Source organism: Salmo salar, chromosome 20, assembly GCF_965601325.2.
Source record: "Salmo salar chromosome 20, fSalSal1, whole genome shotgun sequence".
Classification (NCBI taxonomy): domain Eukaryota; kingdom Metazoa; phylum Chordata; class Actinopteri; order Salmoniformes; family Salmonidae; genus Salmo; species Salmo salar.
The window spans coordinates 89,103,584-89,117,384 of record NC_138310.1 but is presented as its reverse complement, the minus strand read 5'-3'; the positions used below and the strand labels follow the sequence as shown (position 1 = coordinate 89,117,384).

General features: G+C 46.7%; 1 protein-coding gene across 2 annotated transcripts in view; it reads left to right on the top strand.

Moving 5' to 3' along the window:
* The window catches only part of LOC106581525 (protein phosphatase 1D), a 30,215-nt gene that overhangs the window by 10,227 nt on the left and 6,187 nt on the right, over positions 1–13,801 (top strand). For both annotated transcript variants that reach the window (XM_045704099.2, XM_045704098.2), the window contains exons 2-5: positions 6,490–6,718; positions 10,045–10,169; positions 12,629–12,810; positions 13,032–13,256. In XM_045704099.2, coding sequence (XP_045560055.1) covers positions 6,570–6,718; positions 10,045–10,169; positions 12,629–12,810; positions 13,032–13,256 — 681 coding nt within the window. In that variant the 5' untranslated portion in view covers positions 6,490–6,569. The remainder of the gene's footprint in view (positions 1–6,489; positions 6,719–10,044; positions 10,170–12,628; positions 12,811–13,031; positions 13,257–13,801) is intronic.

Below are 13,801 nucleotides of genomic sequence, written 5' to 3'. Positions count from 1 at the left end.
AATAACAGATAGTCCTTACTGCTATTAGCCCATAGAAACACATTGAATAACAGATAGTCCGTACTGCTATTAGCCCATAGAAACACATTGAATAACAGATTACTGCTATTAGCCCATAGAAACACATTGAATAACAGATAGTCCTTACTGCTATTAGCCCATAGAAACACATTGAATAACAGATTACTGCTATTAGCCCATAGAAACACATTGAATAACAGATTACTGCTATTAGCCAATAGAAACACATTGAATAACAAACAGATAGACCTTACTGCTATTAGCCCATAGAAACACATTGAATAACAGATTACTGCTATTAGCCAATAGAAACACATTGAATAACAGATTACTGCTATTAGCCCATAGAAACACATTGAATAACAGATTACTGCTATTAGCCCATAGAAACACATTGAATAACAGATTACTGCTATTAGCCCATAGAAACACATTGAATAACAGATAGTCCTTACTGCTATTAGCCAATAGAAACACATTGAATAACAGATTACTGCTATTAGCCAATAGAAACACATTGAATAACAGATAGACCTTACTGCTATTAGCCCATAGAAACACATTGAATAACAGATTACTGCTATTAGCCCATAGAAACACATTGAATAACAGATTACTGCTATTAGCCCATAGAAACACATTGAATAACAGATTACTGCTATTAGCCCATAGAAACACATTGAATAACAGATTACTGCTATTAGCCCATAGAAACACATTGAATAACAGATTACTGCTATTAGCCCATAGAAACACATTGAATAACAGATAGTCCTTACTGCTATTAGCCCATAGAAACACATTGAATAACAGATTACTGCTATTAGCCCATAGAAACACATTGAATAACAGATTACTGCTATTAGCCCATAGAAACACATTGAATAACAGATTACTGCTATTAGCCCATAGAAACACATTGAATAACAGATTCACTACATGGAAGAACGGATAGTCCCACCAAACAATATTTAAGGAAGTTTGTTCTGAAGTGTCTATGATATCTGAGAGGGATCAGGAAACATTTTAATGAATTAAAAAAAAAAAAAAATTACATTTTTGTCACTAAACAGTCTCCATATATACTTCAATACCTTTTTTCAACTGGTACCGGTCTCACCTTTACACTGAGGGGTCATATTACCTTTGTTTTATTATGCTAGTTAGATTTCCCCTGGGGCCTGGACATCGACATTAGTTAAGAGCTAGAAAATGATATTTATGTTGTGATTCTCACTAAATATGTTGTTGTCTTCTCACACTATTAAAACCCCCACAATCAATAAACAGTTTATAAAGCGCTCTTAGTCTATACATTACATATTGCTAACAAATAATCTTGAACTAAACACTGCACGTTTCCCCCCCCCCCCCCCCCCCTCCCCGTATACCTACACATCATCATCTTCTGTCTTTTGTGGCACCAATGTGAGTGTTTATGGCTAGTGATGTTTCGTTTTATACAGGAGCTCTGAGGCATGCTTCGAAATCGTGAAGCAGATAATGCTGTGTTCAAAACAACTGGCAACTCAAAGAAAATACGAGGTCAAATCACGACTTCAGCGATCTTCAGGTCAGAAAGTTGGAGCTCTAAAAACAGGCCCGAGTTCCTGAGTTGGAATTCTGAGTTGGATGACCGTTTAAATCGAATTTTTGACAGTTGGATTTTTTTTTTTTTTTTTTAATATTTTTTTTATTTCAGTTCCTGTTTGTTTTGAACACATTGAAGTTGGAAAGATTTATTTGATCACGTGCTTTTTCAAGCCGTGTGTTGTAACATATGAGATCCCACTGATTTCGTCGTAGTTCCGGTGCTTTCTTCGATTCCAAGCTGATTTCAAACACCGACCTGTACTGGACACCGTACTTACAAATATAGTTCCGATTTTTGTACTAAAAGTTTCACTTGACCGGTAGCTTAGCGTAGGGAACTTTGCACAAACATTTAGGGACGTGAGAGTATGTGGTTCATATATAATTTCTTTTATTTAGTATAGTATAAAGCTTCTGTCTTAAGCATCCTTAAATAATAACATAGATTCCCGGTTTTGAAAAATAGTCACCTTGAACGCAAAAAAAAGGTGAAGCATAATGTAAGATGTGAGCCTGGTATTCCAACTGATTATAGGCTCCTGAAGACAACGACCTACTGCAGAGTGTTGATGAAACCAGTGGAGGAGGAATGTCTGTCTGAGAATCACACACTGCTATTTTATTACTGACCAGCAGATGGCACTGATGTGCATTGCAAACAGATAATAAAGTAATGAAACTCAGAAAAATGAATTTTGACTCCTCGAGTCAGTAAAAAGAGAAGTTTAGAAAAAATAACTAATTGTTCACGAACGGCACATCACTACCGTAAATGGGATTTTCCCATAGTGCCTTTCTCTGTTTGCTTTCGATACACACGACAATGGTTCAGCTGCGTGTTTTGGAAAGAGTTGACGACGGTTGTTTGACCTCGATGACATAACAAATCATGTTTATTGCTGGACGAGGCAGGCCAGGCAGCATGTGAGATCTGATGTTGTTGGTTGTGAAGGAGAGTCTGCATGGAGCGGCATATCTACTGAGGTATAAGGGTTGTTCCCCCTTTCTCTTATCATTTGATGAACAAGTCTCTTGGCTTATCAGCTGTGAGGGTAGTTGTATTTAGGGCGGTCATCAGCGATTCGCTCTGGTTCTTTCCACTGCCCTGTTAAGTCACCAGTACACAGTGGATCCAAACTGCAATCTAGTCCTGGGAAAACTGAAGGATGTGCATTTTTCTTTGAGCCCAGTATTAACACATCTGATTCAACTAAATCAAGCCCTTGATTAGTGCCGAGTGCTGGAACAAACACATGCAGCAACTATTTGTTATGCCGATAGATGTGTCACTATTGATACCCCATACCAGGACTGCTCTATCCTGTTCCTGGAGAGCTACACTTCTGTAGGTTTTCACTTCAACCCCAGTTATAACTAACCTGATTCAGCTGATCAACCAGGTAATTCTTAGAATCAGGGGTTGGAGCGACTAGAGACAGTGGCTCTCCAGGAACAGGGTTGGAGTGAAAACCTACAGGAGGGTATCTCTCCAGGAACAGGGTTGGAGTTAAAACCTACAGGACGGTAGCCCTACAGGAACAGGGTTGGAGTTAAAACCTACAGGAGGGTATCTCTCCAGGAACAGGGTTGGAGTGAAAACCTACAGGAGGGTATCTCTCCAGGAACAGGGTTGAACAGCCATAATTCACTACTACTTGCACCTCCCCAGACTTGTCACAGGTGTTGATAAAAGGTCTGTCTGTGTTTAGATTGAGATTGATGCTTCTCCAGATTAGAAACACACTGTCTCTCATCCTTACGCTGTCGTGTGTTCCTCTGATCTCACTGGCCTGGTCTTCTGTCTGTGAAGATGGCAGACAAAGTTGAACAGTCAATCATGTTTTTTTCATGAAATTTGATATTTGAAGGAAACCAGATCAAAGTATGAAAAAAATGACTTGTTGCTTCCACATTGATGAAGTTTGATCATAAAGTTACTGGTCCCCTCCCCCATGTCAAACACTAGGATTCATTATTAAGGGGACAAGGTGACATCACCTGAACTTTAATTTTAAATACACCACTGGTAACCAGATATTCTTTTACCTAATTTAAATAAGTTCTGCCTTGTAACCAACATCGGAGAAGGGTTTGCAGAGGGGCGGGGTTTATATAGCTAGACGGCTACTTTACTGGTGCCAACATTTGACTGTAGGGTGTCGGCAAATATAATTAAAAGTTTACCCTATTGATCTATGGCAAAGATTCTTCTCCGTTTCCCCTTTCATCTGTGTCTGGTGTTAGCTAGTTACTGGCTAGCTAGGTCTTCATCTGTGTCTGGTGTTAGCTAGTTACTGGCTAGCTAGGTCTTCATCTGTGCCTGGTGTTAGCTAGTTACTGGCTAGCTAGGTCTTCATCTGTGTCTGGTGTTAGCTAGTTACTGGCTAGCTAGGTCTTCATCTGTGTCTGGTGTTAGCTAGTTACTGGCTAGCTAGGTCTTCATCTGTGCCTGGTGTTAGCTAGTTACTGGCTAGCTAGGTCTTCATCTGTGTCTGGTGTTAGCTAGTTACTGGCTAGCTAGGTCTTCATCTGTGCCTGGTGTTAGCTAGTTACTGGCTAGCTAGGTCTTCATCTGTGTCTGGTGTTAGCTATAGTGGCTAGCTAGGTCTTCATCTGTGTCTGGTGTTAGCTATAGTGGCTAGCTAGGTCTTCATCTGTGTCTGGTGTTAGCTACTGGCTGGCTAGCTAGGTCTTCATCTGTGTCTGGTGTTAGCTATAGTGGCTAGCTAGGTCTTCATCTGTGTCTGGTGTTAGCTACTGGCTGGCTAGCTAGGTCTTCATCTGTGTCTGGTGTTAGCTATAGTGGCTAGCTAGGTCTTCATCTGTGTCTGGTGTTAGCTATAGTGGCTAGCTAGGTCTTCATCTGTGGCTAGCTAGGTCTTCATCTGTGTCTGGTGTTAGCTACTGGCTGGCTAGCTAGGTCTTCATCTGTGTCTGGTGTTAGCTACTGGCTTGCTAGCTAGGTCTTCATCTGTGTCTGGTGTTAGCTACTGGCTGGCTAGCTAGGTCTTCATCTGTGTCTGGTGTTAGCTATAGTGGCTAGCTAGGTCTTCATCTGTGTCTGGTGTTAGCTACTGGCTGGCTAGCTAGGTCTTCATCTGTGTCTGGTGTTAGCTAGCCAGCCAGTAGCTAGGTCTTCATCTGTGTCTGGTGTTAGCTAGTTACTGGCTAGCTAGGTCTTCATCTGTGTCTGGTGTTAGCTACTGGCTGGCTAGCTAGGTCTTCATCTGTGTCTGGTGTTAGCTATAGTGGCTAGCTAGGTCTTCATCTGTGTCTGGTGTTAGCTACTGGCTTGCTAGCTAGGTCTTCATCTGTGTCTGGTGTTAGCTACTGGCTGGCTAGCTAGGTCTTCATCTGTGTCTGGTGTTAGCTACTGGCTGGCTAGCTAGGTCTTCATCTGTGTCTGGTGTTAGCTACTGGCTGGCTAGCTAGGTCTTCATCTGTGTCTGGTGTTAGCTACTGGCTGGCTAGCTAGGTCTTCATCTGTGTCTGGTGTTAGCTACTGGCTGGCTAGCTAGGTCTTCATCTGTGTCTGGTGTTAGCTACTGGCTGGCTAGCTAGGTCTTCATCTGTGTCTGGTGTTAGCTACTGGCTGGCTAGCTAGGTCTTCATCTGTGTCTGGTGTTAGCTACTGGCTGGCTAGCTAGGTCTTCATCTGTGTCTGGTGTTAGCTACTGGCTGGCTAGCTAGGTCTTCATCTGTGTCTGGTGTTAGCTACTGGCTAGCTAGCTAGGTCTTCAGCCAGCATGGAACTAAAGGAGGGGATAGGTCATTCAAAACTCTGACGCTGTTGTCAAGGCAACATATCTGTCAGTGCTGCTGTGAACCTCATCACAAGAAACAAACTGTGTGTGTGTGTATATATATATATATATATATATATATATATATATATATATATATATATATATATATATATATTTTTTTTTTTTTTAATTATTATATCATTGATACAATTTCAATGCTTGAGTTGCTTTGTGTATCACCAAATTTGCTTGAGATAAAATTACTGTAACACTATTCACTGCATCCAAGTTGCTTGCTGTAGGCGTTTCAATGTAGCTGTCAGTCAAGGCGACCTCATGAATATAAGCTGCTTGCCCCCACTCAGCTTGTCGTTTCAAAAAGTACTTTTCAGAATAACTGTTCAGGACCTTTTTAAAAGTGGAGTTCCTTCCTAACTGTTGTTGTGTTCAGGGGCCATGTTATTGCAGGCGGAGACCTCAGGTAAGAAGCTTTAGTCTGACTCCGAACGCTTCTTCTAAGGCTGGGCAGCTTCCAATATTTTAACATGTCCTCTCTCTCTCTGTCCTTCTCTCTCTCTCTGTCCTTCTCTCTCTCTCTGTCCTTCTCTCTCTATCTGTCCTTCTCTCTCTGTCCTTCTCTCTCTATCTGTCCTTCTCTCTCTCTCTCTCTCTCTCTCTGTCCTTCTCTCTCTCTCTGTCCTTCTCTCTCTCTCTCTCTCTCTCGTCCTTCTCTCTCTCTCTCTCTCTCTCTCTCTGTCCTCTCTCTCTCTCTCTCTCTCTCTGTCCTTCTCTCTCTCTCTCTCTCTCTCTCTCTCTCTGTCCTTCTCTCTCTCTCTCTCTCTGTCCTTCTCTCTCTCTCTGTCCTTCTCTCTCTCTCTGTCCTTCTCTCTCTCTCTCTCTGTCCTTCTCTCTCTCTCTCTCTGTCCTTCTCTCTCTCTCTCTCTGTCCTTCTCTCTCTCTCTGTCCTTCTCTCTCTCTCTCTCTGTCCTTCTCTCTCTCTCTCCTCTCTCTCTCTCTCTGTCCTTCTCTCTCTCTCTGTCCTTCTTTCTCTCTCTGTCCTTCGTTCTCGCTCTCTCTCTGTCGTTCTCTCTCTCTCTGTTGTTCTCTCTCGCTCTCTCTGTCTCTGCAGCCGAATGGCCCAAGACTTTCACGGGGTTACCCAGCACCTCAGGCACCACGGCCAGTGTAGTGGTAATCCGGGGGGACCGAATGTATGTGGCCCACGTAGGAGACTCTGCCATAGTGCTGGGGGTGCAGGATGACCCCTCTGACCAGTTCATCAGGGCTGTGGAGGTTACACAGGACCACAAGCCTGAGCTTCCCAAGGAGAGGGAGCGTATTGAAGGGCTGGGGGGCAGGTAAGACTGACCGACACCTACTACTGTACTAGGGCCCCCAACCGTAGCACAACCACAACACAACCGTAGCACAACGAACAACACAACCACAACACAACACAACACAACCGTAGCACAACTAACAACACAACCACAACCACAACACAACCACAACACAACACAACCACAACACAACCGTAGCACAACGAACAACACAACACAACACAACCACAACACAACCGTAGCACAACGAACAACACAACCACAACACAACACAACCACAACACAACCGTAGCACAACGAACAACACAACCACAACACAACACAACCACAACACAACTGTAGCACAACGAACAACACAACCGTAGCACAACTAACAACACAACCACAACACAACCGTAGCACAACGAACAACACAACCACAACCACAACACAACCACAACACAACCGTAGCACAACGAACAACACAACACAACCGTAGCACAACCACAACACAACACAACCACACCACAACACAACACAACCACAACACAACACAACCACAACACAACACAACCGTAGCACAACTAACAACACAACCACAACACAACCGTAGCACAACCACAACACAACCACAACACAACACAACCGTAGCACAACCACACCACAACACAACCGTAGCACAACCCACAACACAACCGTAGCACAACCACAACACAACCGTAGCACAACCACAACACAACCGTACCCTCATGTGACCGTGCATCCAAAACAACAGCTCCTGCGACAGGGGAATGGGTTCGAGCCAAAGAGAATCTCTCTCTCTGCATTGTCTACGCTACTGCAAGCTCACAATCAGTGTCTGTCCTGCTGTCTGTCCTGCTGTCTGTCCTGCTGTCTGTCCTGCTGTATGTCCTGCTGTATGTCCTGCTGTATGCCTGCTTGGTCAAAAACAACAGAAAAACTATCGGACTGACTGGGTAACCAGACTAGAGGGATGGACAGACTACTGTAGAACTGACTGGGTAACTAGACTAGAGGGATGGACAGACTACTGTAGAACTGACTGGGTAACTAGACTAGAGGGATGGACAGACTACTGTAGAACTGACTGGGTAACCAGACTAGAGGGATGGACAGACTACTGTAGAACTGACTGGGTAACTAGACTAGAGGGATGGACAGACTACTGTAGAACTGACTGGGTAACTAGACTAGAGGGATGGACAGACTACTGTAGAACTGACTGGGTAACTAGACTAGAGGGATGGACAGACTACTGTAGAACTGACTGGGTAACTAGACTAGAGGGATGGACAGACTACTGTAGAACTGACTGGGTAACTAGACTAGAGGGATGGACAGACTACTGTAGAACTGACTGGGTAACCAGACTAGAGGGATGGACAGACTACTGTAGAACTGACTGGGTAACTAGACTAGAGGGATGGACAGACTACTGTAGAACTGACTGGGTAACTAGACTAGAGGGATGGACAGACTACTGTAGAACTGACTGGGTAACCAGACTAGAGGGATGGACAGACTACTGTAGAACTGACTGGGTAACCAGACTAGAGGGATGGACAGACTACTGTAGAACTGACTGGGTAACCAGACTAGAGGGATGGACAGACTACTGTAGAACTGACTGGGTAACCAGACTAGAGGGATGGACAGACTACTGTAGAACTGACTGGGTAACCAGACTAGAGGGATGGACAGACTACTGTAGAACTGACTGGGTAACTAGAGGGATGGACAGACTACTGTAGAACTGACTGGGTAACTAGAGGGATGGACAGACTACTGTAGAACTGACTGGGTAACTAGACTAGAGGGATGGACAGACTACTGTAGAACTGACTGGGTAACTAGACTAGAGGGATGGACAGACTACTGTAGAACTGACTGGGTAACTAGACTAGAGGGATGGACAGACTACTGTAGAACTGACTGGGTAACTAGACTAGAGGGATGGACAGACTACTGTAGAACTGACTGGGTAACTAGACTAGAGGGATGGACAGACTACTGTAGAACTGACTGGGTAACCAGACTAGAGGGATGGACAGACTACTGTAGAACTGACTGGGTAACCAGACTAGAGGGATGGACAGACTACTGTAGAACTGACTGGGTAACCAGACTAGAGGGATGGACAGACTACTGTAGAACTGACTGGGTAACCAGACTAGAGGGATGGACAGACTACTGTAGAACTGACTGGGTAACCAGACTAGAGGGATGGACAGACTACTGTAGAACTGACTGGGTAACCAGACTAGAGGGATGGACAGACTACTGTAGAACTGACTGGGTAACCAGACTAGAGGGATGGACAGACTACTGTAGAACTGACTGGGTAACTAGACTAGAGGGATGGACAGACTACTGTAGAACTGACTGGGTAACTAGACTAGAGGGATGGACAGACTACTGTAGAACTGACTGGGTAACTAGACTAGAGGGATGGACAGACTACTGTAGAACTGACTGGGTAACTAGACTAGAGGGATGGACAGACTACTGTAGAACTGACTGGGTAACTAGACTAGAGGGATGGACAGACTACTGTAGAACTGACTGGGTAACTAGACTAGAGGGATGGACAGACTACTGTAGAACTGACTGGGTAACTAGACTAGAGGGATGGACAGACTACTGTAGAACTGACTGGGTAACTAGACTAGAGGGATGGACAGACTACTGTAGAACTGACTGGGTAACTAGACTAGAGGGATGGACAGACTACTGTAGAACTGACTGGGTAACTAGACTAGAGGGATGGACAGACTACTGTAGAACTGACTGGGTAACTAGACTAGAGGGATGGACAGACTACTGTAGAACTGACTGGGTAACCAGACTAGAGGGATGGACAGACGCACTATTAAGGTAATGGGATGCCTTTTACTTTACTAAATTTACAGCTAAACCATAACTAGTACTTTATTACTACCTTACTGAATGCCTATGATAACTGTCCTGTCTGTCTCTCTCCCTCCTGTCTGTCTCTCTCCCTCCTATCTCCAGGGTGATAACTGTCCTGTCTGTCTCTCTCCCTCCTATCTCCAGGGTGATAACTGTCCTGTCTGTCTCTCTCCCTCCTATCTCCAGGGTGATAACTGTCCTGTCTCTCTCCCTCCTATCTCCAGTGGGATAACTGTCCTGTCTGTCTCTCTCCCTCCTATCTCCAGGGTGGTAACTGTCCTGTCTGTCTCCCTCCCTCCTATCTCCAGGGTGATAACTGTCCTGTCTGTCTCTCTCCCTCCTATCTCCAGGGTGGTAACTGTCCTGTCTGTCTCCCTCCCTCCTATCTCCAGGGTGATAACTGTCCTGTCTGTCTCTCTCCCTCCTATCTCCAGTGTGATAAAGAAGTCGGGTGTGAACCGGGTGGTGTGGAAGAGACCCAGGCTGACTCATAACGGGCCAGTCAGGAGGAGCACGGTCATAGACCAGATACCGTTCCTGGCTGTGGCCAGAGCTCTAGGTATGTTGTTGTGGTTGTCGCTAAGATTCAGTAAGTGCCACAAATGTATTTCTGTAATACAATTGAAGTTGGAAGTTTACATACACCTTAGCCAAATAGGTTGGTTCAACCAGTGTGTGCCCAGTGGGACTGCACTCTGACCCCACTACTTTTTCTGCAGCTGTTGTTGGTAAGTAATGTTGGCGAGTAGTAATGTTGTTGGCGAGTAGTAATGTTGTTGGCGAGTAGTAATGTTGTTGGCGAGTAGTAATGTTGTTGGCGAGTAGTAATGTTGTTGGCGAGTAGTAATGTTGTTGGCGAGAAGTTATGTTGTTGGCGAGAAGTTATGTTGTTGGCGAGTAGTAATGTTGTTGGCGGGTAGTAATGGTGGTGGTGAGTAATAATGGTGGTGGTGAGTAATAATGGTGGTGGTGAGTAATAATGGTGGTGGTGAGTAATAATGTTGGTGGTGAGTAGTAATGTAGGCGAGTAGTAATGTTGGTGAGTAGTAATGTTAGTAATGTTTGCGAGTAGCAATGTTGGTGAGTAAGGAATCTGTTAGCTTCTGAAAGAGCTTACTTACTAATCCTCTAACTACTTGGCTCGAGATCACAGTATTGCTGTTTCCAAACATAAAGAACCCATATATAACTATGTTTGGGAACAGCAAGACGGGCAATGAGGCAGTTGGGAACAGCGAGACGGGCAATGAGGCAGTTGGGAACAGCGAGACGGGCAATGAGGCAGTTGGGAACAGCGAGACGGGCAATGAGGCAGTTGGGAACAGCGAGACGGGCAATGAGGCAGTTGGGAACAGCGAGACGGGCAATGAGGCAGTTGGGAACAGCGAAACGGGCAATGAGGTAGTTGGGAACAGCGAGACGGGCAATGAGGCAGTTGGGAACAGCGAGACGGGCAATGAGGCAGTTGGGAACAGCGAGACGGGCAATGAGGCAGTTGGGAACAGCGAGACGGGCAATGAGGCAGTTGGGAACAGCGAGACGGGCAATGAGGCAGTTGGGAACAGCGAGACGGGCAATGAGGCAGTTGGGAACAGCGAGACGGGCAATGAGGCAGTTGGGAACAGCGAGACGGGCAATGAGGCAGTTGGGAACAGCGAGACGGGCAATGAGGCAGTTGGGAACAGCGAGACGGGCAATGAGGTAGTTGGGAACAGCGAGACGGGCAATGAGGCAGTTGGGAACAGCGAGACGGGCAATGAGGCAGTTGGGAACAGCGAGACGGGCAATGAGGTAGTTGGGAACAGCGAGACGGGCAATGAGGCAGTTGGGAACAGCGAGACGGGCAATGAGGCAGTTGGGAACAGCGAGACGGGCAATGAGGCAGTTGGGAACAGCGAGACGGGCAATGAGGCAGTTGAGAACAGCGAGACGGGCAATGAGGTAGTTGGGAACAGCGAGACGGGCAATGAGGCAGTTGGGAACAGCGAGACGGGCAATGAGGCAGTTGGGAACAGCGAGACGGGCAATGAGGTAGTTGGGAACAGCGAGACGGGCAATGAGGCAGTTGGGAACAGCGAGACGGGCAATGAGGCAGTTGGGAACAGCGAGACGGGCAATGAGGTAGTTGGGAACAGCGAGACGGGCAATGAGGCAGTTGGGAACAGCGAGACGGGCAATGAGGCAGTTGGGAACAGCGAGACGGGCAATGAGGCAGTTGGGAACAGCGAGACGGGCAATGAGGCAGTTGGGAACAGCGAGACGGGCAATGAGGTAGTTGGGAACAGCGAGACGGGCAATGAGGTAGTTGGGAACAGCGAGACGGGCAATGAGGTAGTTGGGAACAGCGAGACGGGCAATGAGGTAGTTGGGAACAGCGAGACGGGCAATGAGGTAGTTGGGAACAGCGAGACGGGCAATGAGGCAGTTGGGAACAGCGAGACGGGCAATGAGGCAGTTGGGAACAGCGAGACGGGCAATGAGGCAGTTGGGAACAGCGAGACGGGCAATGAGGCAGTTGGGAACAGCGAGACGGGCAATGAGGCAGTTGGGAACAGCGAGACGGGCAATGAGGTAGTTGGGAACAGCGAGACGGGCAATGAGGCAGTTGGGAACAGCGAGACGGGCAATGAGGCAGTTGGGAACAGCGAGACGGGCAATGAGGTAGTTGGGAACAGCGAGACGGGCAATGAGGCAGTTGGGAACAGCGAGACGGGCAATGAGGCAGTTGGGAACAGCGAGACGGGCAATGAGGTAGTTGGGAACAGCGAGACGAGCAATGAGGTAGTTGGGAACAGCGAGACGGGCAATGAGGCAGTTGGGAACAGTGAGACGGGCAATGAGGTAGTTGGGTGTTTCCTTTTTTCTATGCATGTCATCTTGTTTTTTTTGGTCCAGTTACTGTAAAATATTGTGGATGTGTGTAAAACCCTCATCTTCACTTCTCCTTTCCCCTTGTTGTCCTGTGTTCCCTTGTGAGATAAAGAACCTTTTTGATTGAATTATCTTCTGTCCCTGTAGGCGACCTGTGGAGCTATGACTTCTACAGCGGAGAGTTTGTAGTGTCCCCGGAGCCAGACACCTGTGTTCTGACCCTTGACCCCAATAAACACCGTTACGTCATCCTGGGCAGTGACGGGCTGTGGAACATGGTGCCCCCCCAGGACGCCGTCTCCATGTGCCAGGACAACGATGAGGCCATGGTGAGTTGCGGTGCTACGCGGTGGGGCCCTGTTCAGTAGGGCACACCGTAAGAAATCAGTGTTTCTTATTGGTTTAGGTAGCACCTCCCCTGATTCAATCTGTTTTGAAACTTTCTTTTCCCTCCCTACTGAACCCGGCTCATGGCTTTTCTAACTGGGCCACCGAGGCTTGTGTTCAGCCCAGTCTGATTGGTTAACTACTGCAAATACCTCTCTCCTAGGCGCCGTGCGGGGTGTCCAGCGCTCGCCAGCTGGTGAGCCACGCCCTCCTGCGGTGGCGCCAGAGGATGCTGCGCGCGGACAACACGTCGGCCATCGTGATCGCCCTGCAGGAGCCGGGTGTCCCTCAGGAGCCCCTCCACCATGAGGAGGTACTGCTGAACCTGGCTGAGGGACAGCACTGTGGCCCCGCGTCGTACTCCCGCTCCAACACACCACTCATCAAGGTACAGAGCAGAGGGACTTGTAAGCTTGTGTCCCAAATGGCACTCTATTCCCTATATAGTGCACTGCATTTGACCAGAGCCATATGGGGGAAAATAGGGTGCAATTTGGGACACATGCTAAATCATAATTACTACTTTATTACTACTGTATTAAATGTATTTATCTGTCTGTCTGTGTCTCTCTCTCTGTCTGTCTGTGTCTCTCTGTCTGTCTGTGTCTCTCTGTCTGTCTGTGTCTCTCTGTCTGTCTCGGTCTCTCTCTCTGTCTCGGTCTCTCTCTCTGTCTCGGTCTCTCTCTCTGTCTCTCTGTGTCTCTCTCTCTGTCTCTCTGTGTCTCTCTCTCTCTGTCTCTCTGTGTCTCTCGCTCTCTGTCTCTCTCTGTCTCTCTCTTTCTGTCTCTCTCTCTTTCTGTCTCTCTCTCTTTCTCTCTCTCTCTCTCTGTGTCTCTCTCTCTCTCTCTCTGTGTCTCTCTCTCTCTCTCTCTCTCTCTGTGTCTCTCTCTCTCTCTCTCTCTCTCTCTCTCTCTCTCTCTCTCTCTCTCTCTA